Genomic DNA, 24,442 nt, shown 5'->3' with positions numbered 1-24,442 from the left:
CCTGGCAAGGAGGAGAAGATCCCTGGTAGGAGCAGAAATGAAGAAAATAAATGCCAGGAACCAAAATGCAAAGAACAAGGCAGGAAACCACTGGATAAACACTTTATATAAGTAAAGCTTTCGGATACAATCCTCTCTCAATACAAAACAATGCATAGAACCAGCTCTTTATATATAGGTCCAAATATATCACATGACATGCAGCCAAAATCACATGATATGTCATCCAAATCACAAAAACATTTTAAAGAAACATTTAAAAAAAACTTTTTTAAAAAACTTAATACAAAAACTTGAAATACTTTAATAAAACTTTAAAAAATATATATATTTAGATAAAACTTCAGGCTAAGAGAGATTAGCTCTACTTAATTTAACTAAAATAGGTTTGAGACTGACTTGGCTATTCAAGCCTGGTTTTGAATCACTCATAAGTCTCAAGATCCATTCATATTCTTTAATTTCTAAGTGATTATTTAGGTCCCCTCCCCTAGGTATAGGTGTAACGTGGTCAATAATTCTAAACCTAAAAAAAAAAAAAACCTAAAAAAATGCTGCTGACCAAATTCCTCTATATGTTTGAATAGTGCATTCCTGTCATAGCATCTCCTAATTTCTGACTTAAAGAATATGAATGGATCAGGAGCAGAAATGAACCAATCATCTAGATAGGGGAACATTCAGAACCTTTTAGTCTGAGATCATCAAAAGGGGCATTTATAAAGGACATCTTAAAGTGCTCTGCAAAGTCACACAAGCACATCCAAGCATGTTTCCTTATATTAATGCCTATACAAGCAGCTCACAAAGTGCCCTCTGTAGCACTGGAAATCAAGCACATCGAAGTGTTGGAAAGGGACTGTAGGGTGGCTAGCTATTTGTATACATTTTTCTTGGCCACTGCAGAGACAGACACTGAAAGAGATTTTGAAAGCTCTTTTGTCAAATCTCTTCAAAATGTTGTCATGTGGGGCAGATAATTCAGCACCTTCAGGGTAAAGGTCACTGAAGTGTAAACCCACTTCCTAAACCTGTCCAAAGCCCTAGACTCCCTGTTAGGGGATGGACAGACATGCTCTCCTCAGCCAGCTCCTTCTTCATGGACATCGCCACGACCACAGAATTAACTGATGGACCCTTGCTCCACAGAGGACAATCTTTGGAGGATACATGAAATTTGTCTGGTTTGAGTGGTATCGGTTCAGCCACATCTGGTTCCTTCTACGTTCATTTTAAGATTAGGTCAAACATCTCATCCATGGGAGGGGGTACCCAAGATATACCTGGGCCAGACCTGAAGGCCTCAAGGAACACAGATTCCTCTTGGAAGGGGCTTTGGAAGACCATCCACCTTTCTGCCTCAAAAATTCAATGATCTCCCTGAATGAGATGTCCTCAAGGGGTGATTTGGGGGAACCTTCCCCTTCAACAAAATCCGTGTCTTAGTGAGAGACTCCTGTGGGATACAAAAAGCTGGATCAGGACCCAAGGGCTGGGAGAAGTCCAATCAGAACTTGTTATAATCCTCCATAACTACTCTCTGGCCAAAAGCAGTACAGATGGAGCAATCCTCTTCAAGATGCCCAGCACCTAGGCAATGCACTTACTTTGAATGTGCATCTGAATTTGGGATTTTGTGGCCATAAGCCACACTTTTGATATTTTATTTTTATTTAGTTAAGAGAAAGTGTAAAGCCTAGAAAAAGGCAAGGCAAAAAGAGAAATTGGAAACCTACATGAAATAACCTAGAAAAAAAACAACTACGTTTATCTGAGTCACCTGAGCAATGGATCATGTCTTACTTTAATGAGCAGCAATTGAGATCTGCAGCAATGTTGGGAATATGAGAGGGCTATGGGCAAGGGGAGGAACCTAAGCTTTGGATCCTGAAGTCTAGAGTGGCAGATGACTAAACCAAGGTCTGATCCAAAGGCCCATCTGTTGAAGAACGGATGGAAGAGACATCAGATCACATATTTCAGTTAAACGTCAACCAACATATTATTTTCCAACTTGTCCAAACTTTTTCTGGAAAAGGGTGAATGTGAGTAAAACCCCCATATATTTTAAACATTTAAATAGAATGTGTATTAACTTCTCCTTTCTTTCTTTTTTACATAGGCAAGGAGTAACCTTAAAAGTTTATCAGAGGAAGTTACTAGGCTATTGGCCCTGAGGCCCTTACAAGCCTAGGCAAGAATTTAACCCATGTTCCAACAAGTCAGCATTGAATGCTACTACCCATCAGGGACAAAGGTGGAATCCCAAGGGTGTATTTTCTGTTCCCCATCCAGTTATCCAGGTTACGCTTAAAAAGGGTTAATGAGGTACTCTGGTTGTTATGGAGGGGGAATCTATTCCACAAAAGGGGGAGCCTCTGGGACACAAATCTGTCCCTCCAACAAGTCCTATTATGTCACAGACCAGGTTGAGGTTCGTGCGTGTGGGTTACTGGAGTGGAGCTTGACCTGCAGATATGCAGCAGTCCCATAAAGGTGGGGTCTGAGATTGCTTTGTATGCCAGACAGAGGTCACCTCTGAGGAGTCTGTAGGAGACTGAGTAGAGGGACAGAACCTTCAGCCTATCTGTGTAGGGTAGATGTTTGAGGCCCTGGATTCTCCTGGTGAAGAACCTCTGTGGTCTCTCCAGCTGCTGCATATGATAGATCCATTTCCCCATAAATTACGGTTTTAAAATTCAACTTTAAACTACATACTGAAAAAAAATTCTTATTATGTACTATGTTCAAATATGTTATGTTGTTCATATCAGTTATAATATTAGCATATGTCTTCATATACCTGCTATGCTACCACTACAGCTCACTGAGTTACATCTCAGCGAGGTACCAACATTCCAAGCACAACTGGTTGGGGAACTCAACCTGATGAAAAAATTAAACAACTATTTTTTGCAGGAGGGCAGGCCCTTGCACTCCCATCAGATGCGCAATTACCCACACACCACCTAAACTAAAATATACCAAATTCATAGCTGCAAAAACAAGAATAAAGATGAAATCTCTCAAAAGAAAAGAAACAATAATTTATGCACACTCAGAATCTGCACTGGCAGTGCTTTACTATGGACAACAGTGACTGGTGAATTCAACTGCACTGAGATGTGCTCAACGAGTTAGCCCCTCATCCAGCTTGCAGTTAATGAGTAGTAGGGAAGCCACCTGCTACTTTGTATTTCTGCTTATCCTTTTCCTTTCTAAAATCTTTCATTTGTAAATTTTCAATAAATATATGTCACTTATTGCTATGTTCTTTTATAAATAGTTATTCAAGCACTTCATTCCATATTTACTAGAGCCCTTTCTATTGTGTTTTGTAGGTGCACAATACCATTATCATCAGCCTCTACAAACATCAATCATGTGTGAACTTGTTGTGCCAGATCCTATCCTGGTGAATCCTGTAAATGCATACAGATAAAACACTAGTGTCTAAGCTGGTACATGGGGATCTCCCTCCACCATGTATAACACAGGCTGTTACTAATAAACTATATACACACCTTGTGGTGCAAGTTTTCTCTTTTGCAGATGCCTGTTCCTGGGAGACAGAAATGTAAAATGGTATGCGTCAGTAACTGTGCAGAGGTGTTAGGCAATCACTATCATCAACTTCCTTTTTTCTGTTTTCTATATGGAGTTGATGTGTCACCACCTGTTACTCTCCTACCTTCATCAACAGTCATGCCTGACTATTGCAGGTCTTCTCTCACGCAATCCATCCATCTCCATGCCAGACACCCTTGCATTTTCTTACCTTCTTCCTGTCTCTTCACTAGCCTTTACTGCGTTCCTGCACAAGTGCATAAAAAATTTAATTTTTTCTCTTTGACCTTCTCTGCAATTGAAGTTACACATGCTTCTGCTTTGATGTCTTCATTTTATTTGAACTACAGTGTGGATTCTACCACCTGTCTCAGGCACTTCCTCCATCATCTCTAGGTTCCTCAACTGCTTTGCCTTCACTACCCAGGTTTCTGGACCATACAGTAGTACTGGTTGTACCATTATTTTGTACACCTAACTCTTCAGCCTCTTTGGCATTCTTTGATCACATACTACCCCTGACATTTTGTGCCAGTTGTCTGCAGCCCCTCTGATTCTGGATTTGACTTAATTCAGACTTCCCTTCTCTTCAATGACTCCTTCCGGATACTTGAAGATGTTAACCTGATTCACTATTTTCCCTTCTATCACAGTTTTCAGCTTCTTCTGATTTCCCCCATTTGTTACCATGGCAACTGTATTTTCTATATTCAGTTTAATCTTGTGTGCCTTCAGTTTTGCATTCTATTCCCTTATTTACTGAAGTTCTTGTTCAGAGTCTGCTTGTAAAGCCACATCATCTGCATGCAGCAGCTTGGTTGGTCTTTCCCCATGACCTGTTTGTTAATGTAGTCCAACACCAGTTTGAACAGCAGTGGGGTTATACCTGAATCTTGATGCACACCTTACTGGGAACCCCTCTGCAAGTTGGGACACTGTTCGTACTTGGGTCACTAGGTCTTTGAAATAGCCTGTACTAAACTAATTCTATCAATGTTTTTGGGACTTCAAAACCACGACATGACTGCCCAAATCTCTGGCTTCTGAACTCTATGTCTACTGCAAACATTAGGTATGCTGTGCTGCATCCTGACCTGAATCTGAACTGCTCATCTCTCTCAATTTTATTTCTACTACTCTGCGTGTTCACTTATCAATCACAGTTCCCAGCACTTTCATGCAGTGTAACAGGAGTCTGATACCTCTACACTGCCCACAGCTGTGACTGTCCCCTTTGATCTTGTACACTGGTACTAGAATGTTTACTCTCCTGACACCTGGGATACATTTTTCTCTCAGTACTGCTGTGAGTACCCTCTGCCATTTCTCACCTAAACCATCCTATATCTGGATCATATCTGCTGTCACATCTGACCCTGTTGCTTCCCTTGACTTCATTTTACTTAGTGCTGTTCTTACTTCTCATAAAAAAGTGGGCTTTTCTACCTCCATCAATGTAAGCAATGTCCGGGGCAGTACCAATTTTGTGGGGTTTTCTTAATTCAAAAGTTATTAGAAGTGTCATTAAATAATATTTCCCAAAATAGACACCCAATAGATATAGAATGGGCTACAACTAAAACGCAGCTAAGAGGACTATTTATACAAAAAGCTACATATTATAAAAAATTACAAAAGAAGACTCAATTGGATTTAGAAACTAAAATTCAATTACTGGACCAAGATTTGATGAGGAACTATAATGAACAGACAGAAACTGAGCTATTAAGATGTCAAAAAGAACTATTTTTACTTCATAATAGAAATTTGTCACTTTATGAACAAAGAAATTTAGTTAAATATGCAAATCATATTCAAACCCCCTTAAAAACATTAGCTCGTATTATTAACCAGATGAAATCAACACGATTAATTACTGAAATACACTATAACAATACTACATATATTGACAAGGCGGATATCATGAAGACCTTTGAAAAAATTTTTAATCAGATTTATGGTGAGAAGCAGACACTCTTGCAAGATAAAGTCAGAAAAGATTTTTTACAGAGAATCACTTTCCCTAATATTGACAAGGAATTTCATAGAGATTTAATCAAACCGATTACAGTTGAGGAGGTGTCCGAAACAATCAAGAAACTGAAGCCTCACAAAGCCCCAGGCCCAGATGGTTTGACCTCGGAATTCTACAAATCTTTTAGTGAGATTTTGAGCAGTGTATTGTCACAGACTTTTAATTATATCACTCTAAATAGAATTAATGATCCTCATTTTAATGCCTCAAGGACAGTTCTGATATTAAAAGAGAAAGGTGATTCCAAAATCCTGATAATTACAGGCCTATATCACTTTTGAATATGGACATGAAAATCATGACATCCATTCTGGCGAATAGGCTGAAAAAGGTAATAAACCCAATAATATCAGAGGAACAGGCGGGGTTTATGGATGGGAGGCAGACCACGGATAATACCTTAATGCTCCATACCTTAATCTCTTATGCGAAATATAAAAACCTGAATTTGTATGCCCTAATTATTGATGCTCAGAAAGCATTTGATAGGGTTAATTTGGATTATTTATTTGATACATTACCTTATTTTAATATACCGCAGGAGTTTATCTCAATGTTAAGGATACTATATAGAAATGCATACACAAATTTATTTATAAATCGCGAATACTCGAATAGGATAAAAATCATAAATGGTACCCGACAAGGCTGCCCATTATCTCCCATCTTATTTTATCTCTACTTGGAGCCTTTATTTTTACACCTTAAGCAAAATGTTTTTTATAATTCTCCTGTACTGTATGGAATAAAGGTTAGGATGGCTGCCTATGCAGATGATTTAAACATATATTTTACCACACCTGTTTCCGATACTGAAAAAATATTAGCTGCAATAGAAATCTTTGAGAGAATTTCCAATTACAAGCTAAATTTTAAAAAATCTAAAATATTCCCATTAAAGACACCCACACCTTTTTCAATGCTACCATTAATAGGACAAGTATTGACGGAAGAAAAGATAAAATATCTGGGAATTGTCTTCTCAACTGAAAATAGAGATTTTTTTATTAACAATGTAAAGTCAACTACAGATCAAATAACATTGGATCTTGAAAGATGGAGTAGATTGAAGTTACCGATGATGGCAAGAGCAGCTATCATAAGAATGAATGTTCTTCCTAGAATGTTATATATTTTTAGAGCTGCACAACTCAGAATTACCAAAACATTCTTCAAACAGCTTCATATAAGATTGGGAAGATTTCTTTGGGAACCTAGGAAGACGAGAATTTCATATGAAAAATTGATGGCTCCAAAAAATAAGGGGGGGCTGGAATTACCGGATTTCAAAATGTACTATTTAGTGATTCAGGCCAATAGGATTTTAAAGACGTCTTACTCGATAGTGATAATAGAAAATGGACACCCAAATGGGTGCTCTTAACGTACAAGCATATAAATGAAGTGGGAGTCAACGCTGAAGCATTACCCTTTTTAAATAATTGGACAATGAGTAAATATAAGCTAATGGAGCACATCAAAAGTTATGTAACGGCAATTCAAACTCTTTTCGCTTCCTTAAATTTACTAAAATATATGATGGTTTTCCAACCGTTTCATAGGAACCCAAATTTAACAATTGGTGGTCAATTGATTGATCTAAAGAAATTCCCTTTAATCATGGAGTTAACTGTACTCGATTTATATCCTTTTCTAGGAGTACCAGTACAGGATATTTTAAAAGAAATAGAACTCCCTATTTCCTATTTAATTATAGTAAGACAGCTAAAAGACTTGGTTATAAACTATTTTAACAACTTTGAAATGAAAGGGGAAGATTTAATCATTTCTCATCATAGAAAATATATAACCGCAGCATATAAATTGATAAAAGAGAGGAAGTATAATAATTATATTCTTTTATCGAGTTACTGGAGAGAGAAATTGATATTCCCAGACGACAATAAGATATTGGAGGCATTTAAATTAACATTAAAGTCCGTATCCCTTCAGAAATTGGTATTTGCGCAGCTGATGATATTTAACAATGCATACTATACTCGTCTCACTTTGCACAAATTTGATGCGAAGAATTCACCCATATGCCCACATTGCTTTGATCAGACAGCAGATTTGCTTCACATGTTCTGGAGTTGTAAGTGCATTTATAAATTGTGGAATTCATTAAAATTGCAGTTACAAAAAAATGGGTTACCAAAATTCAACACTCTCTTGGGAGTTTATGATTCTTCATATTGCCCCGGAGAATCTAAATAAATCAAAAAGGATTGTAATTATGAATATTTGCCTATTAATGAAATTATATATAGCCACAAATTGGTTGAACCCAGCCCAGACATCGTGGGAAAATTTCAGATTGTTGGCAATAAAACACATCTTAGCGCATAAACTGTTAATTAGTGATCACAAGAAAAATATCAACAACATAAAAATCTGGGAGCAAATTTTTAATATTATTTTGGCTTAAGAGGTTACTATCCACTTTTTCTCGGGAACCAGAATATAGTCTAAATCAACCTTATATTAGATAGAAAATGTACAGAAAAGACAGATTGTTGGCTTGGATTTGTTAATGTTGGATTTTTTTTTTTTTTTTTTTATATTATTTTCCTTTTGATTGTTAGTGCTGTACCTTTGATCAATACATGAGGTTGATATATATGTGAAATTAACCAATGGAAGCATTTTGTATATATTGTATATAATGTGTGAATTTGTAATATGGTTGTGAAAAATAATAAAAAATGATTACTGAAAAAAAAAAAAAGTTACTAGAAGTACTCCTTCCATCTGCCTTTGCTATCCTGAGGGCTAGTGGGCAGATTGCTGCTGACACCATTTATGATAGGTGTCTAATGACTATCTTCTTTATCCTTCTGTCTTTGCATTACAACCTGATAACAGTTTCTTTGCGATGTCTGCTGAGTCACTTTCCAAAATCTGTCAGACTGTCCCTGATGCCTTGTTCTGTGCTACTGCAACTGTTCTCTTAGCCTGGTTTTTAGCGAACCACTATTCCTTCTTAAGCTAGTCTGTCTTTTCCATCTGCCACTTTTTCCTGCACTCTTTCTTTTGATAACTTCCTTGACTTCTACATTTTATCAACAGCCTCACATATGAACCTTAATTCCACACCAGACCCGACTGCATCTATAGTCTTCATACATGCTGTTTTGAGACACTGCCAGTCTTTTTCCACTCTGCCTATTTCATCTTTTTCCTTAGGTGCTAAGAGCCCTGGGTATTTCCTTGAACTGCTGTGTTTTTACTCTAGTCAATTTCCAGGTAATTAGCCTAGACTGTGTTGGTCTTAGAGTGTTTTCTGACCACTGCCTGCAGCTGACTATTGCCACCAATGGTTTATGCTGTGGGCAGACTGGCTCACTGGGGATGACTTTGCAATTTCTGATTATACCCCACTGCCCTTTCTTTACTAGGATGAAGTTTACCTGAGTTGCATACTGGCCACTTTTGTATCTGATCTTGTGACTGTTTCTCTCTTGCTGGACCATGTAGTCAGCATCAAGCCATTTGCCAGACAAAAACCTAGAATGGCCTCTCCATTACACCTGTTGGAACCACCAACGTGGACTCGGGCAGTCCTCATAACCTGCTCTGTCTGTCCTGATATGAACATTCAGGTCCTCAAACCTCTCAACTGTCCAGATTTTCACAGAATGTCCAGATTTTTGCTTCATATTTTTAGTCTGTTCCTCATAAAAATCTTTAGTTTATAAGAGCATTATTTAAAATTTGTCCCGATTTTTGGGTCTTTGTCCCTGCATTTTGTTAGGCTCTGTCCAGACCTTTTGCACTAAGAGGTTGAGAGGTATGCAGGTCCTCCATTATCAGCACCAACTCATGTTGTCCTGCTTTATCTTGTAGGTCCTGCAACTGCTGACTTTATGAACTCTATTCCTCACGATTACAACCCATCTATGCGACATAAGCTGAGATTATGAATACTGCCCTATATTTACAATGGAGTCTGACTGTCATGGGAATATCACTAATTCTGATGATATGCTGCAGTGTCTCTCTCACCACATTTCCCACACCATTTCTAGTATGTCCGCCTTCTGAGTAAGTAAACGCTGGACTCCAAGCTAAGTGGCTTTGCTGCACTAATTCTTCATTTCCTGGATACACATGCTCTCTAGCCTTCTCTTTACCACCATGTAGCCACATCCAAGCAGCACCTTGTCAGTGAGTCTATATTCAGCATTGCAATCCTTGGTTTTGCAGGTTGACTGGTTTTAATTCCAGCTTCCATTCAACAAAACTATCCCAGTTAACTTAAGCTGGGCAAGTGGACAATATCCAACAAATAGCTTACTGACCTACAGCTGCTGGGCTTTATGGCAGGCACACACTGCCCAACAGAGACATACAGATGCCTCCCACCATTAGCTTGAGTCCCTGGCATAGGGCTGAGTAAGCCGTATCTTCTGCCCCACTTATCACTGGCAAATACCCATGCCCACTTTTGATGACATCAGTCAATATGACCCAATAACATAGAGCCAATTGTTACTCAGTTGAGTTGCTACCCTCACCCGGTGTTCTGTCTGTGATCCATCTTCCCCCAACAAAAGGGTACTGCACACCACAAATGTTGCCCAAAGCAGATGGTATGTTCGACTCTTCCCCTGATAGGCAGCACCTAAAGTCTGTTCTGTAGCTCAGAACTCTATTCAGTTTTTGGGGTGAGTTTGAGGTGGAAACACCCAGCATATATTTTTTTAATGGGATGTGGGAGAAACCCCATAGAGACACAGGGAAAACATGCAAATGCCACAGAATTGTTGGCTGGAGGTCAGAGTCAAACCTTGTACCTTGTGTATAGAAGAACTCTAATCACCTGGTACATCTCCCACAGGCACTCAAGTAATCATACCTGGTCTTTGGTGATAACTGGTGGCAGAGTGGTGGAGTGTATTTCTTGGGGGAGCTGGGGAAGATGAGGTGGTGAAATCTGAGTTGAATTTGGAAGCCAGCAAATTTGTTATATCTTCCACCTGAGCATAGGTGAAGCCATCTACAACTAATTCCGCACTTTGTTACTTTGCTTGGTATTGCCCTTAAGATTGCAGATATAACTGAAAAATACCATATGGTTATCCTTAGCTTTGGAGGTTATTTTTACCTCAAACTCTGCTTTCAGAGACTTGACTAATTCCCTGATTTACTTGTTTAGAGTAATGAAAGGCTTTTTCCTCTGTTGTGCACATTCCCTCTTATTTCTCAACAAGATTTTCTTTCTTTCTTTTGTTGTACAACCTCTTAATAGCAGGAGTCCACCAGAGTGGCTTGTTATTATGGTTTGACCTGGGTTTATTTCTGTCTGTTACTGCTGATTCTATGCAGTTGTTTATATGGTCATATAGGGCTTTTGTGTATGCCTCTGCACAGATTTCTGTGTTTTCTGGATTTGGGGGAGCGTGGAAACTAGTTATGCCGTGCCTTAATAGGGGGTAATTTACATTAGAGAAATTCTTAAAGTTTTTGGAGTTAGGTAGGGGACTAGTTTTACCTTCATTTAAAGGGAGACCACTTTGTGATCTGAGCTTACCAATGAGGACATCACACTAGGGAGTGTGCAGCACTCTCCCATATTTGTGAGTAGCAGATCTAGGATATTTTTTCCCCTAGTGGAAGTGCAGACTAGCTGCTCCAGGGCATTTAAATTTACAAAGTCAGAAATCTTTGGGCCTGTACGTTAGTGGTTGTGTATGCCTCCCAATTAATGGAGGGTTAGTTAAAATCACCCATGAGTATGACATTGGGTTGGATGGTGAGTAAGTCTAGTAACTTCAGGTATGACATATGTGTTTCCTAGTTCATGGTGGGGGACCTGCACATAGCAAGAATATATTATTAGATTTTTCCTGTGGTTAGCTGGACACTGAGTAGCTTAAGCATGTCATATTGTTTAACCAGCCTTGAGGTGTGCTTATCCTTTACATACATACATACACTTGCACCTTCTGCTGTTTCATGCTCAATGGGTGGTCATAATGTATGAAAGGGGTAATAGCCATACACTGATGGAGTGCTTTGTGTGGCTCTGAACTATGCTTCAGTAACTGCACAGATGTCAGCATTCTCCATGGTGAGGACAGCTTCTAGGGACTGCAGTTTCTTGCTGAAAATCCTAGCATTGAGCAGTAACACTTTTAGCTTGTCCTGAGTAGCTTGGTTGTGTTAGAAGGTTTGTCTGTTTAGCAATGCCAAAAAAGGCACTACTGGGGTGGATAATGTTTTGGCCAATATCCAAAAGCCTAGAGGTAACAGGTAAAGACCATCTCTGGCAAAGCAGTGTGGCTTGTAAGCCATGTCCAGCTGGGCTGACAAATATTGGACCTCTTTTGGAGTGACACCATCAGCTAAGTAAACTATTAAAGCATGCTATGTCTTTAATTTTTTGAATGTATTTAATTGATTACATCACTGACTCAATTTATTTAAACCACAGGAAGTGATGCAAAACTGTTTTTGAAAAAGTTTGGCATGAGCCAAACGAAAGCGCTAACTTCAACTGTCTTTTTTATGCATCATGGATTTTCTTATTAAACCCTAGCTGAATACTATTTCAGCTGGATACTCGTTTTTGGTGGGTTTGTGCCATTACACTTTCGTCAAGCAAGTCCGTTTCTTTTGGTTTTCGTTAAACTATTAAAGTTGATCATATTCTGCTGGTAATGTGGCATCATCCTTGCAGATGGTAAAATGCTGCTCAGTCCTAGGCTCATACCTACCAGTAATACACATTCTGAGAGATCAATCATGTCTCTCTTCTTATAGTCTAAAGAGGTGCATCTGAGGTCATTCATGCCCACATAAACTATGACTGAGTCATACTGGTACTTAAGGGTAAGTGACCTGAGTGCTTGTGTGATCCGGCAAATCCTAGCCCTGACAGACAACTAACTGTAACCTTCCCCTTATCCAACTTGGTAACAGGGATATCAGTGTGTCTCACAATGGAGTCTACCATGACCAGAATATTACATTGTGGAGTGTTTTGTCTTATGGGCTTAGTAACTGAGGCATAATGAGATGTAGCTTTATGTGTTGTGATGGAAATTGTCTTGTTTGTGTGCATACAGAGTTTCTGAGGACTGCGCCTGAAGACCTTTGAGGTTTGGGTAAGTTGCATGTGAGCACATCTGCATATGTGGGCATATGTAGGTGGTCTTTTGTGGGTGCGGTGAGCAATGTGTGTGAGTTGTTGACAACCTGTTTGTTGCTTTTTGTGTCTGTATGTGAGAGTCTAGCCTCCAGTGTCAATATGTAACCACATCTCTCACATACTGTATTTGTCTGTTCAAGAATTACATGGTTGCCAGTGTACATAAGGAAACTGTTACAATGCCTCAGGATGCCCATGTCCAACAAGCTGGATGAAGAGATAGCAGAAAAGTGCCCATCCATGGTTGGAGGTCCTAATGTGTACTTGCAAAGGATAGGAGTGGCGGGCATTTGTAACTGAATGAGGCAAGGGTGCTTGCTTTGTGTAGTCTGCAGCTACCCTAACCAATGAAGCTGCCCAGCACCCAAACCAGATACTCTCTGAGCAGCAATAGTCCAGGATTCAATAACAATATAAGGTAGACATATATTGTCCTAACTAAATGTGTAAATGCTGCTCACAATGCAAACCAGTTGCCCTATGAGTAACGCTGGACTGAGATAAATTTATGATCTGTTTTTTATAGGGAAATTTCAACTTCTGGTGATTGCGTATGTACAAAGCACCAGTAACTGCCACTGTACGAAGAGCAGCTTGTCGCAAATGCGAGGGTTAGTTTTACACTATGCCCTGAGGCCAATCAGGTAAGCACACAATGAGCTTTCCACCAGCAATTTCCATCTTGGATAGGTGAAATCAGCCATCTCCTGCCACAAGAGTGCAGACTTTGAACCTCTTAATGTAAAATGACTGGTTTGGAGCCCAAGTGTTAAGGAACTTCAAACAGATAGCTAATACTAACTAAGAAAACACTAGATACAATGTATTTCAGTGCACAACAGCAGCCCTTACAGCAGCTTGAAAATGCAACTTTAAACTTTAAAGAAGTGTAAAAAGAAAAACAGTAAATAGCACAGTAAACTTTCACAGCATAATGAAAATAAGCAATGTTTCCAGATGTTTGCATCTGTACAGGGCACTGGCACAGTGGACAGCTCCACACAAATGTGCCGGATTTATACCACCACTTGAAGTACAGAAAACTACCTACTGAGCCCTCTGTCCAATAAAATAACTACAGTTAACAACTCTTTTGTGCACTTGCCAACTCAGAGAGACCAGGTAAACACTTTCTGCAAGCAGATAAATAATCACAATCTTAATATAAAATATAGTGAAAAAAGTGTTCAGAATGAAATGCAGCCACAAGCAAACTTAAAAATACAGAAAAAGCAGTGTACTTTAAACAGCTTATAGAAGTTTGACTATTCAATAAAAGTACTTCACTTTGCAGAAATGAGCCAAGAGGCACTCAACTGTGCAGAATTTATAAAGGCACTAAAAACAAGTTAAACTGATTAAGGAGCCCTCCAGCCAATAAAACAACTATGCTCAGGAATCTCTAGTATGTTTTCCAACCTATACAGACCAGGCCACCACCTACTGCCTCTGGATGAAAAATCCACTGCCCTCTTGATGTAAAAACACAGAAAAGATCTTGTTAGAGTGTAAAAACACATTACTTTAACCAATAGCTAGGTGGATAATGAATTCAGAGCAAGTATATCAGTAGAAGAGGCAATGGGAGGCAAAATGCACTTTTTTTTTAAATAAGCACCAGGAAAGGCAAATAAATAATTAAATATACAAACAACAGTGTAGAAAGGGAGGAGCTTGTAAAGCTCCATTTACAGTAAGGGTGGTCAGCTTAAAATTGCCAGGTTTAAAAAGCAGATCAAGGAATGGGAAAGTGGGTGGGAAAAATAACCAGCAGGGAGTCACCAACAGTGCTCATACTTTTTGCAGGCCTTGAGTCTTACCAGAAATGACAAAGATGCATATTTTCTGCATATAAGTATCACTCAAGAAACAAATTAACCATGGAAAAAAAGTCAATGGAAAAAAATGTGAAATGTGCAACCTAGGTAATTTAAGTGTCTACCTGAGACATAGAACAAAAACACCATGCCAAATAGATTTTTCAAAACAGAAAACAAACTGGAGTAGATAAAACAGAAAGCAACCATATCAGTTTAAGCAACTCACACATAAAAATAGGTTTACTTTCCTCATCCAGTAGGAGTGACCAACAGTGCTTGTAGTTTTGCAGGCCTTGAGTCTTATCAAAAAACTGAATAAGAGATAGAAACCTCCATATCAACCTTAATACTTTAATGCATTTAATATAACAGTGTACAGTTTAGTTTTACTTAAAAAAACAGTGCACTTTTTCTTACAACTAAAAGTTAATGTTTTCTGAAAATATACAAGCAGTTTTCCACATCTGGAAAAAGAACAGAGATAAGAAATGAACATACAGCAATCAGTGTAAGTGGGAACACAGGCTGTAGCATGAGCTTTAGCATGGGTAACCTTAATGTTAGGTTACATAATGCCTGTTGGTACAGCAGTCAATTTGGGATAAGTGTTCCCACCTTGAGGACTAAACTTCATTTTTTGAGGTTGTACATGGTTTTGTGTGTTTCTTCTAAGTTAATAAGGGATGGGGGTGCTTTGAAAATGTATTTATTTTTTCTTTGAGGGTTTTCATTAAAAGAAAAAATCTTAAAAATGTGACATAGGTTTAAATGGAGGTGAGAAGAAGCAACTGTATAAAAGTTCTGCCTGCGAAGCATTAGTGTGTGCATGTAACTCAACAGCTGGAAATGACATTCAAAAAATGTCACACAAAACAGTTGGGACAATAGTTTTTTATCATGATGGCTGCCCTATCCATATTATCTTGGAATGGAAATGGCCATACAGGTATAGATACAATTAAAGATCATTGAATTATATCAAGAAATGCAGAGTGCAAAAAGGAATTCTGCAGGAGTTACATTTGGAAAGAAATGAGCATATGAATTTGACAAAGAAAGGATTTCAAGATGGATATTCAACAGAATATCAGGAACAAAGGAAAATGTTAATTAATTATACAAATTGCTAGATGGGCTCCAATACTGACAGAAGAGGGGGAAAAGTAATAATGGCAGATATGTAGTAGTAAGGGGCTACTGGCAAGGGAGGAAGATTATGATGGTGTGCATTTATATTTCACCAGAAACTACTATTATGGATCTTTAAGAAAATCTGGGGTGAAATAATCAGCTTTTTTTTTGGGGGGGGGTAATACTTATAGGAGGAGATTGGAAGTTGATTTGCAATAGCAAGGATGCATCAGAGGGAATCTGGAAAATATAACAAAAGAGGGTAGATTTCTGAAGAAATTTATGATAATATTTGGTATGAAGGATAGTAGTGGCAGTTCAGTAGTAGGAACTTGGACATATGTACATATTATTCCTTAAGGTGCAATAACTGGGCTACACTAGACAGAAATTACATTTTACATAAACATTTGCATTTAATTGAAAGCTTAGACACACATCCAATAACAATTTTTGATCACCCACCAATAAAAGCTAAGATAAAAATACAAGGTAATGAAGGAAAAATTAGACACTAGAGCATTCCTGCTTAACTGTTAAAAAGAGGTGAATTTAGGGAATGGGAAGGGTCTGCATAGCCATTTTTATATCCAAGCAAACAAAAGATTTTTTCCTCAGGTATATAGCAAATGTTGAATGTACGGCAGGAAGAAAGAGGCAACTGGGAACATTTGATTTTGGAGTGCAATAAGTTGGTAGAGTTTAAAAACTCTGTACAAAGTGCTTTATCAGAAATATTGGATGAGCAAATACCTGTAACTAAGGACACAAGAGAGGATCTGAATTACATAGGCATAGTAAGGCCTTATTAAGTTTAATTCTGCTGGATGCCAAAAGCAATTGCCAGAAAATAGAAATCAAAATCTAAGCCTACTTTATTTAAAGTACTGAATATTATAAAAGAAATAAAAGAACTGGGACAGGGATCTTTAGAAACAGGAAAGAGCAAATTACACAGAAATAAATGGAAATTGTGGGAACAATACATGCAGGATAATGTCCAGGAGAAAAGTTTAAGGAAAGGCAGAAATCTGGCAATTTATGTAATGCTGGACTGATAATTACAAAAACAATAACAGATATGTGATGTATAATGCATGTAAAAAGAAAAATGTTAATATGGTTTATTTTCTCTTTTGTTAATGTACATTTGACTATGTCTTAAGTGATAATTTAATAAAGGTGTGAAAAAAATGTAAAACACTGTGTGATCTTACACTTTTTTCTTTGACGTATAGGACCAATTGGTGCAGCTAAAGCTCCATGTTCTACAAACATTACAACTGGGTTGCCAGTTTTAACTATTTGCTAATGCATTCTTGAAATGGATTCATAAAATTCACCTGTACAGCAAAACGAGTAAAGTGCTTTAACTATTTCACAAATGCATTAACAAATTGGTTATTATCCACAATCAGTCACAATCATTTATAACCTTAGCAGAAACCATACCTCATTAGCTTTGCTACTTTTCAGACTGTTCTGGTTCAAGTGGCTCAGGTGCAATAGAATTAATATTTCTACAAAAAAGCAAACCTAAAGGAAATTCTATTCTGGACATCACACTCCAAATAACATTTATTACTTACATCACAGAGATCCAGAAATCGATTCAGGAAAATAAATGCCATGTTTTCCCAACCTTGTGCCTGTATTAGAAGACAGAAATGTTCAGTTGCAGCACAACAAATAGATGCAAGATAATATGTGTGAGAAAGAATTACATTAGCTAAGCACAATCAGTGAAAAATGTTTATACTGTAGACTCGCAGACAGTATGAATTGATGAGTGCTCACCTTAAAAGGTAAAGCTTTCAAAGAAAAGTTTATCAACATGTATTCATAAAATATATGTACTACTATCCTTGGTTGTCTAAGCATGAACTCTACCAGGAGTACCCACAGCCAAGCTTGAGCTTGGTTTGGTATAATGTTCTACACCAATGTCAGTCATGTTCCAGACATTCCAACCCTTTGTCTGCCTGAACCACCTGCAGTTCTTCCAGTAAAAAATCATTGCTGGCTAAGAATAAAAACAAAACTTTTCCAACGAAATTCTCAAAATACTTTGTGGGTTGTAATTCCCCAAAGTGTAAATTTTCTCTGTATTAAAAATACTAAACCATAATGCAACAGAACTGTTGACAATAAAACCAAACTTATAATTGCATAACATAATTTCTCTGGAGCTGTACAGGAAGTTGGGAGGACGGGTGACATATATGATGAAAATACTTTTGTACTGAATACTTAGCATTAATTGGGGTGCTCACACAACGGCACTAGTTCTCATACATTTAGCTTGGCAGAGTAGGAAATTACAACTCTGAGTATGACACAGTGACCCAAGTTCAAACACCAACTCAGGTGCTAAGGCAACTAAGTGAGGAAGGAGTGGGAATAAGCAGCTAATGCTAACTCAACCACCCAGGGGATATAGATTGATGGTATGGTTGCCTGCTTTGCCATAAGCAAGTGGAGGTTTGTATTTGATGAAGTTGCAGCCATTAACTTAGGATGTAAGCCAAGCTTACCAAGCCAGTGTTGGTAGCTCCCATTAATATGTGGGTGGGAGCACTCAGACGCATAGGTTGTGTGAGGCACACTCCTGTAATGAAGCAAGCATGCATGTCAGCTACCAGGGGTGAGATTAGGACTTAAACTAGAAAATCTCTTACTGCTCATAACATCAGAAGAAAACAAGGGCACAAAACCCTTACAGGGCTATCTGAAAATGTCCACCCACCCAGCTCTTGAATTGTACTGGGGATTTATTGAACAGCAGGAGAATGAATAGGTTCAAGACCAGTGGTGGAGGGGGAGCTAATGATCAACAAGCACGAAGGGAAAAAGCACCTAGAAAAAATATAGAGTTCAGCATTTATTTATAGTATATGAGTGGTACACCAAGCAATACTCTCTTGAATTTCTGTGAGGTAAGCTGTCACATCAGACAACCCAAAATATCCTACAGAATCTCATGTTTTGAGACTGATAGTTCAGCAGGTAGCGCCTAATACCTAATGACATATATTGTCAAATGGCAGCCTCATACATGTCCTGTATGGAGGCATCTTTAAAAACAAACTGTGAAGCAACTGCTGCCCTAGTAGACTGCACACTCATTAAATCCTGCAAAGTCTTGTCAGACCTCTGAGAAAAGAAAGGAATGCAATTATGACTCCCATTATGGCTGCACATTGATAACAGCTTGAATACAGCCACTGTGAAAACAGAAACACAACAGAGATGGCCAGTAGACTTCTGTGTTTATGGGTAACTTTCAGTAACCGACTAGTAAGTGTACTGCCTGGATGTCAGGAAAAAGGAAATATTGAGCACCTGGAAAAAAATAAGCTAACAAAAAAGTGACAAAGAAACATTGGCTGGGGAACGTCCTGCAGCTGTTCAGCAAAAACCAATGCAACCTCCAGACATGACTTCCAGTAACTTAAAGGAAGATATGACAACTGCACACAGACCTGATTAAAGTAAACGAAACACTGATAAATATTATATATATAATATATTAACACAGACAACAAAAGGCTGGAAAAAATAGAAGACGCTTTAAATAGATATTCAGTTGAGGTGATAAAGCTGCAAAAATCAGAGGCTGAAATGAAAAAAAGGCTGGCTAAATATGAGACTGCTTAGGAAGAGACATTTCAAAAATAACAGAATTAGAAGGCAGAATATGTGGGGAAACCTGAGAGTTTGAGGTACACCAAAGAAACTGGAAGGAACAGACTGCATTAATTTCATGAAAGCACAAATAAGCAACTGGCCTGGTATTCCACAGTAGGAGTTGTTAGTTGAAAGGGCATAGTGTATGTATCCTCTAAACCTGGCTATGAGAAAGAAACCTATGCCTTTAATAGTAAAGATGCAATCCTACCAGCAGAAGGAGTTGATTCTGAAAAAACTGAGGCAGGAGGACAAAATACTAAAAGTGGGAGACAGCAGAGTGTTTGCGGAAAATTTTTACTCATTATACACCTGGTAGAAGATGAGTAAATTAATTCTACTATTCAGGAAATGTCAAGATACAGGTGTGAGATTCAAACTTCTGTACCCAGCTCTTCAAGGTATTCTTCTCTGGAGGGACAAAATCAATTTTTGATGAAGTACATGCTAAGGAGGAAAAACAAAGGTTTGTCCAACAAAAAGTGAGCTGTGAAATAGGAGGAGATTCTGCTTCTTGTTCTTCTGGTAATAAAGACCACAGAAAGACTGTACCTGTAAAACCATTTCCACTGTTTCAGTGGAAAATGTTGGAGATAAGGAAGGGAGCACATGAGTTGACTAGAAGAGTAAAGAGTATGTTGGAAATTAAGCAGAGACAGGACTTGGGGGATGGAGATGAACAATAATAAAACCAATAACTTAATGTGGGATACAATGCAATAATTATATTTGTGAAATATGACAGAACAAGAAAATCTGTAAATATTGGACTTTTTCAGAATTTGGACTTGTGAGGAACTCTAAAGTATATGCCCTACTTCATGTCATTAAAGTTCAGAAAAATGTTTTGGGGAGGGGAAAAAGTTAACTGTTTTTTTATTAGTGCTAGTTTGTGGTATATACTTTTATTTGTATGCTATAAAGTAAAGTTTTCTTAGTTATTTTTAAGTGTAATGGGGATTGTAAATAGGTGCTGCTGTTCTTTTTTTCCTTTCTTGCTCCCTTCTTTCTTTCTTCTTGTTCAGTTTTAAGAAATGTAGGCACTGCAATGTAAAGAAAAGCTTGGTTTAAAGAGTATGACAAAAGAAAAGTTGATGTGCTTTGTCTCATTCTTGCATGGGTAAATGAATGGATTAAGGAGCTTAGAATGAATGGATTAAGGAGCTTAGATTGATTTAGTAACACATTTTAAGAGAAAGCAATTACAAGAAATAGAATACTGAATATTGAGGCTTTTTTCTAGCAAATGAATGTATGCTTAGTAGTAATTCTGTATCTGGCCCTCATGCCTCCATAGAGACAATCTGATAAAGAGAAATTGGTTACAATCTGGTTGAGAGTGATTGGCTGGGGAAGAAAAGAGAAACTGGCTAGGAGATAATCTTCTTTGAAAGCATTCAGGGGTTGTCCAAGCTGGGACAGCTATAAAGATAAGACAAAACCAGTTAGCACTTAGTAGAAGCACAAGCTACACCATACTAGGATGCATGGTGTAGCACAAGCTACACCATGCATCTTTGTATGGATAACCTGCTCTTTAAGTAAACTCAGGTCTTTGATTGTGACTGTCAGTTTGGGAATTTGCTCAAATTAGAAGGGTAAAAATTCAACATTTGAATATTTATTTACTTATTTAACATTTGTTTATCAGGAAAGTCTGACTGGAAACAGGTCCTTTTTCAATGGAGGCCCAGGGAGAAAAGCTCCATGAGTAACAGTAAATTTTAATGCACAAATTACAATAATCAGTAAAGTATAAAGTAAACAAAATGTAGTATACATAAGAAAATACAAATTTGTTACATCATGACAACAAAACCTAGGCTTTGAACTTAGCTAGTACTATTTGTAAAGTATGAAATGTCAAGATATAAGGTTAAGACAGGCCAGTAGGAATAAAAGATTAAACATGGGGGAAAAGTTGGATATGGTTGGCTTATACTGTGATGTACCAGAGCATTCAAGAGGGGTTATTACAGGAACATAGCCACTTATTTTTAGATAAGCTTTAAGTGATGGCCTAAAGTGATTAGTGGACGAGAGTGACAGAATGTAGTTAGGAAGGGATCTCCATATACAAGATATATAGCTGGAAAATAAAGATTCTCCTGCAGTGTTGTTGGTCTTGGAGACAGTAAATTATTATTGTTAGAGTGAAGTGGTCTGTTGGAACTGTAAGGAAGAATGATATTTTGTAGTGCAGGGATTCTGGATGGTTGTGTTACAATTATGTTAGTTAGAGTTGGCTGTAAAGAATAATGTTGGGAAGTTCAAGCCAGTCTAGTATCTTTAAAGCTATACAATGATGTGTTCTATATGGGCAGTCAGATGCAAACTTAGCAATTTTATTATAACATGCTTCTAGCTTAGATAGGTCAGTTTTTCTAAGATTAATTACAATTGGAGAGGCATATAGTACAGTGGAGAGGAGATGGGTTTGTGCTATTGTAATTTTGGCCATTTTGGTCAGGAACCTTTTGTGCCTATATAGACTTCCAAGTTTCTTATGGACTTTTTTATTGTTAGGGAGACATGTAAGTCAAATTTTAGGTTATTGTCTATTTTCACTCCAAGAAGCTTTGTATGAGTTGTCGGGGAGATGACAGTATTGTCTTTGGCTATCATGTTAAATGGTGGGCATGAGAGAGATGTCTTGTTAGGTTGGAAGAGTAATAATTTAGTTTTGTTTTGGCTTAGGATTAGATGTGCATTGGCTAACTAGGTTTCAACAGAAGTGAAGGATTCCTGCGTTTGAGAATGAAGAGCTGATAGAGAATTGGCAGCACAGATAAGTGTTGAATCATCTGCATGCTGTATTAAATAATCATGTGGAGTAGCTGTGTGTAGATTATAGTAAAGAGGAAGAAAAGGAGAGGGCCTAAGATAGATCCTTGGGGGACATTAATGGATAAAGGAAGGCATGGAGCTAGGTCACTTTGCCAAAGAACAGATTGCTGATGGCCAGATAAATAGTTATTAAACCAAGCTGTGATAGATGGTGAGAAGGATAGTTCAGTTTGTATATCTATTAGTTTGGAATGGGACACCATATCAGATGCTTTGGACAGGTCTAGAAAGATGGCAGATACAAAGTTGCTGTTATTCCTGTGATGGTTTACGGTATTAGTAAAGGATAAGAGAGCAGTAGTGGTACTACGCGATGCGCGAAACCCATGCTGAGTGTTTGAGATAAGGTTATTTGTTAGTAAGAATTTCATGACCTGGAGATGAACACACCTTTCGAGTAGCTTGGAAAGAGGCGAAAGAATAGCAATTGATTATAGTTTGTCAGTTCTGTGGAAGGACCCCTTTTATGAAGTGGGATTACATGGGAGATTTTCCACAGATGAGGAACCTTGTTTTTGAGAAGGGATCTATTTATAAGGATTGATACTGGGAAGGCTGTAGAGTCATCTACAATTCTGAGGTATTCACTGGGTAAGTTATCTATGGCAAGTGTAGTAGGTTTTAGTTTCTAGAGTAGTTACATAGTTTTGTTAGTATTAAATGAATATGTTTTGGGGAGGTATTGGGGGGTTGCTTGTTTGAGGGCTTCCAATAAATTTATTTATTTATTGACATTTGTTGACTGAGAAAGTTCACTGGGTCAGAAACCCATTTTCAGTGGAGTCCCGGGGAGGGAAACGCCACAGTTAGAAAAATAATATACAATTGTTATACAAAACAAGTACAAAAACAAATACAAAGTTGAAGAGATGCATATGGATACTTAAATATCACACTTTTGATCACAGAATAGTAATCAACTTTTGTAAAGTATAACATACTTTCAATTCACATGGGAGTAGTCATGAAAATTTAGTAAAGTTGATACATATCATAGTTAGGAGAAATAGTGATTCAGAGGAGTGAAGTTAAGGGGGGTTTCACTGTATTTCACAGATACAGCTGGGATTGTTTAAAAAGTGGATTTTTAGTGCATCTTTAAATGCCATTAGGGAGTCAAGCTGAGTAAAAGATGAGGGGAGGCTATTCCATAGTTTGGCAAAATTATATGAATATAGGCATTGTCCTGTTCTCTTCTTGGGATTAGCTACATTTAGAAGGTTCTTTCTGAGGAGCAGAGGGTTCAAGTTGGGTTGCATGTATGTAGGACAGACTGGAGTGTGGGCCAGCTATCAGGTTGGAAAATTAGCTTATGAGCAAATGTTAATTGAGCATACTAGAGATAGTGGTGAAATTCTAGCCAGGACAGGTTTGAGATAGCGTTGCAGTGGTGTGCACGGTTGAGCATGTTGGAGGTGAACTTTGCTAGCTTGTAGTAGCATGATTGTAGCTTATTACTGAGGGATATATGGAGGTTGGTAAAAATAGGGCTACACAGGAGGGATGGGGTAAGCAAAGTGTTTGCTAGTTTTATCTTAGTTTGTTTATCTAGGTAGAGTTTATGATGGCAGAGTATGTCTAGTGAGAAATGGGTTTTCTTTACTGTATTGAGTATGTGTTGTTCAAAAGAGAGTTTATCATCAATAGTGATTCCTAAAAGTTTTGTGTACTGCACCTGTTCAATCTCTGTTTTATGTGAAAAAAATCATGAATCCTACAGCTGAAGGCTTTGATGAGAAAAGTACCAGTTTAGTTTTCTTGGGGTTCAGCATTAATTGGGCATCATTTAGCCAGGTTTTGATGAAGGAGAAAGCATCTCGGATGATCTTCAGGAGGTTAGAGATTTTGTTGGAGAAGGAGATGACAGCTGAATCTGCATATTGAATCAATATGCTTTGCTGGGAGGCTTTATTTAGATCATTGATGAATATATTGAAGAGTAGTGGTCCTAAAATGGAACCTTGGGTGGCACTTGTGTTGTTAGCCAGGTACTCTGACTGTTGGTTTTGCCATCTAACTGATTGCTGTCTAACATTTAGGTAAGATGAAAACCAGGTTATTACACTTGGAGGACATCCATGTTTTTCTAAGTGTTATAATAGCTTAGGCTGTGATACAGTGTCAAAAGCTTTTGATAGATCCAACAGGAGTGCTGAGGTTGATAGACCAGCATCAACAGCATTGTATCAGTGAAGGAGAGCA

General features: G+C 37.9%; 1 protein-coding gene across 2 annotated transcripts in view; it reads right to left on the bottom strand.

Annotated features, from left to right (window-relative positions):
* IFT172 (intraflagellar transport 172) overlaps window positions 1–24,442 on the bottom strand; it is a 3,348,311-nt gene that overhangs the window by 192,447 nt on the left and 3,131,422 nt on the right. For both annotated transcript variants that reach the window (XM_044075467.1, XM_044075468.1), the window contains exon 44: window positions 17,296–17,355. In XM_044075467.1, the coding sequence (XP_043931402.1) occupies window positions 17,296–17,355 (60 nt within the window). The remainder of the gene's footprint in view (window positions 1–17,295; window positions 17,356–24,442) is intronic.

The sequence above is a fragment of the Protopterus annectens genome, chromosome 6.part1 (assembly GCF_019279795.1).
Source record: "Protopterus annectens isolate FY-2018-M chromosome 6.part1, PAN1.0, whole genome shotgun sequence".
Classification (NCBI taxonomy): Eukaryota; Metazoa; Chordata; order Ceratodontiformes; family Protopteridae; genus Protopterus; species Protopterus annectens.
The sequence above is the reverse complement of the archived record's forward strand: the minus strand, read 5'-3'. Positions and strand labels throughout refer to the sequence as shown.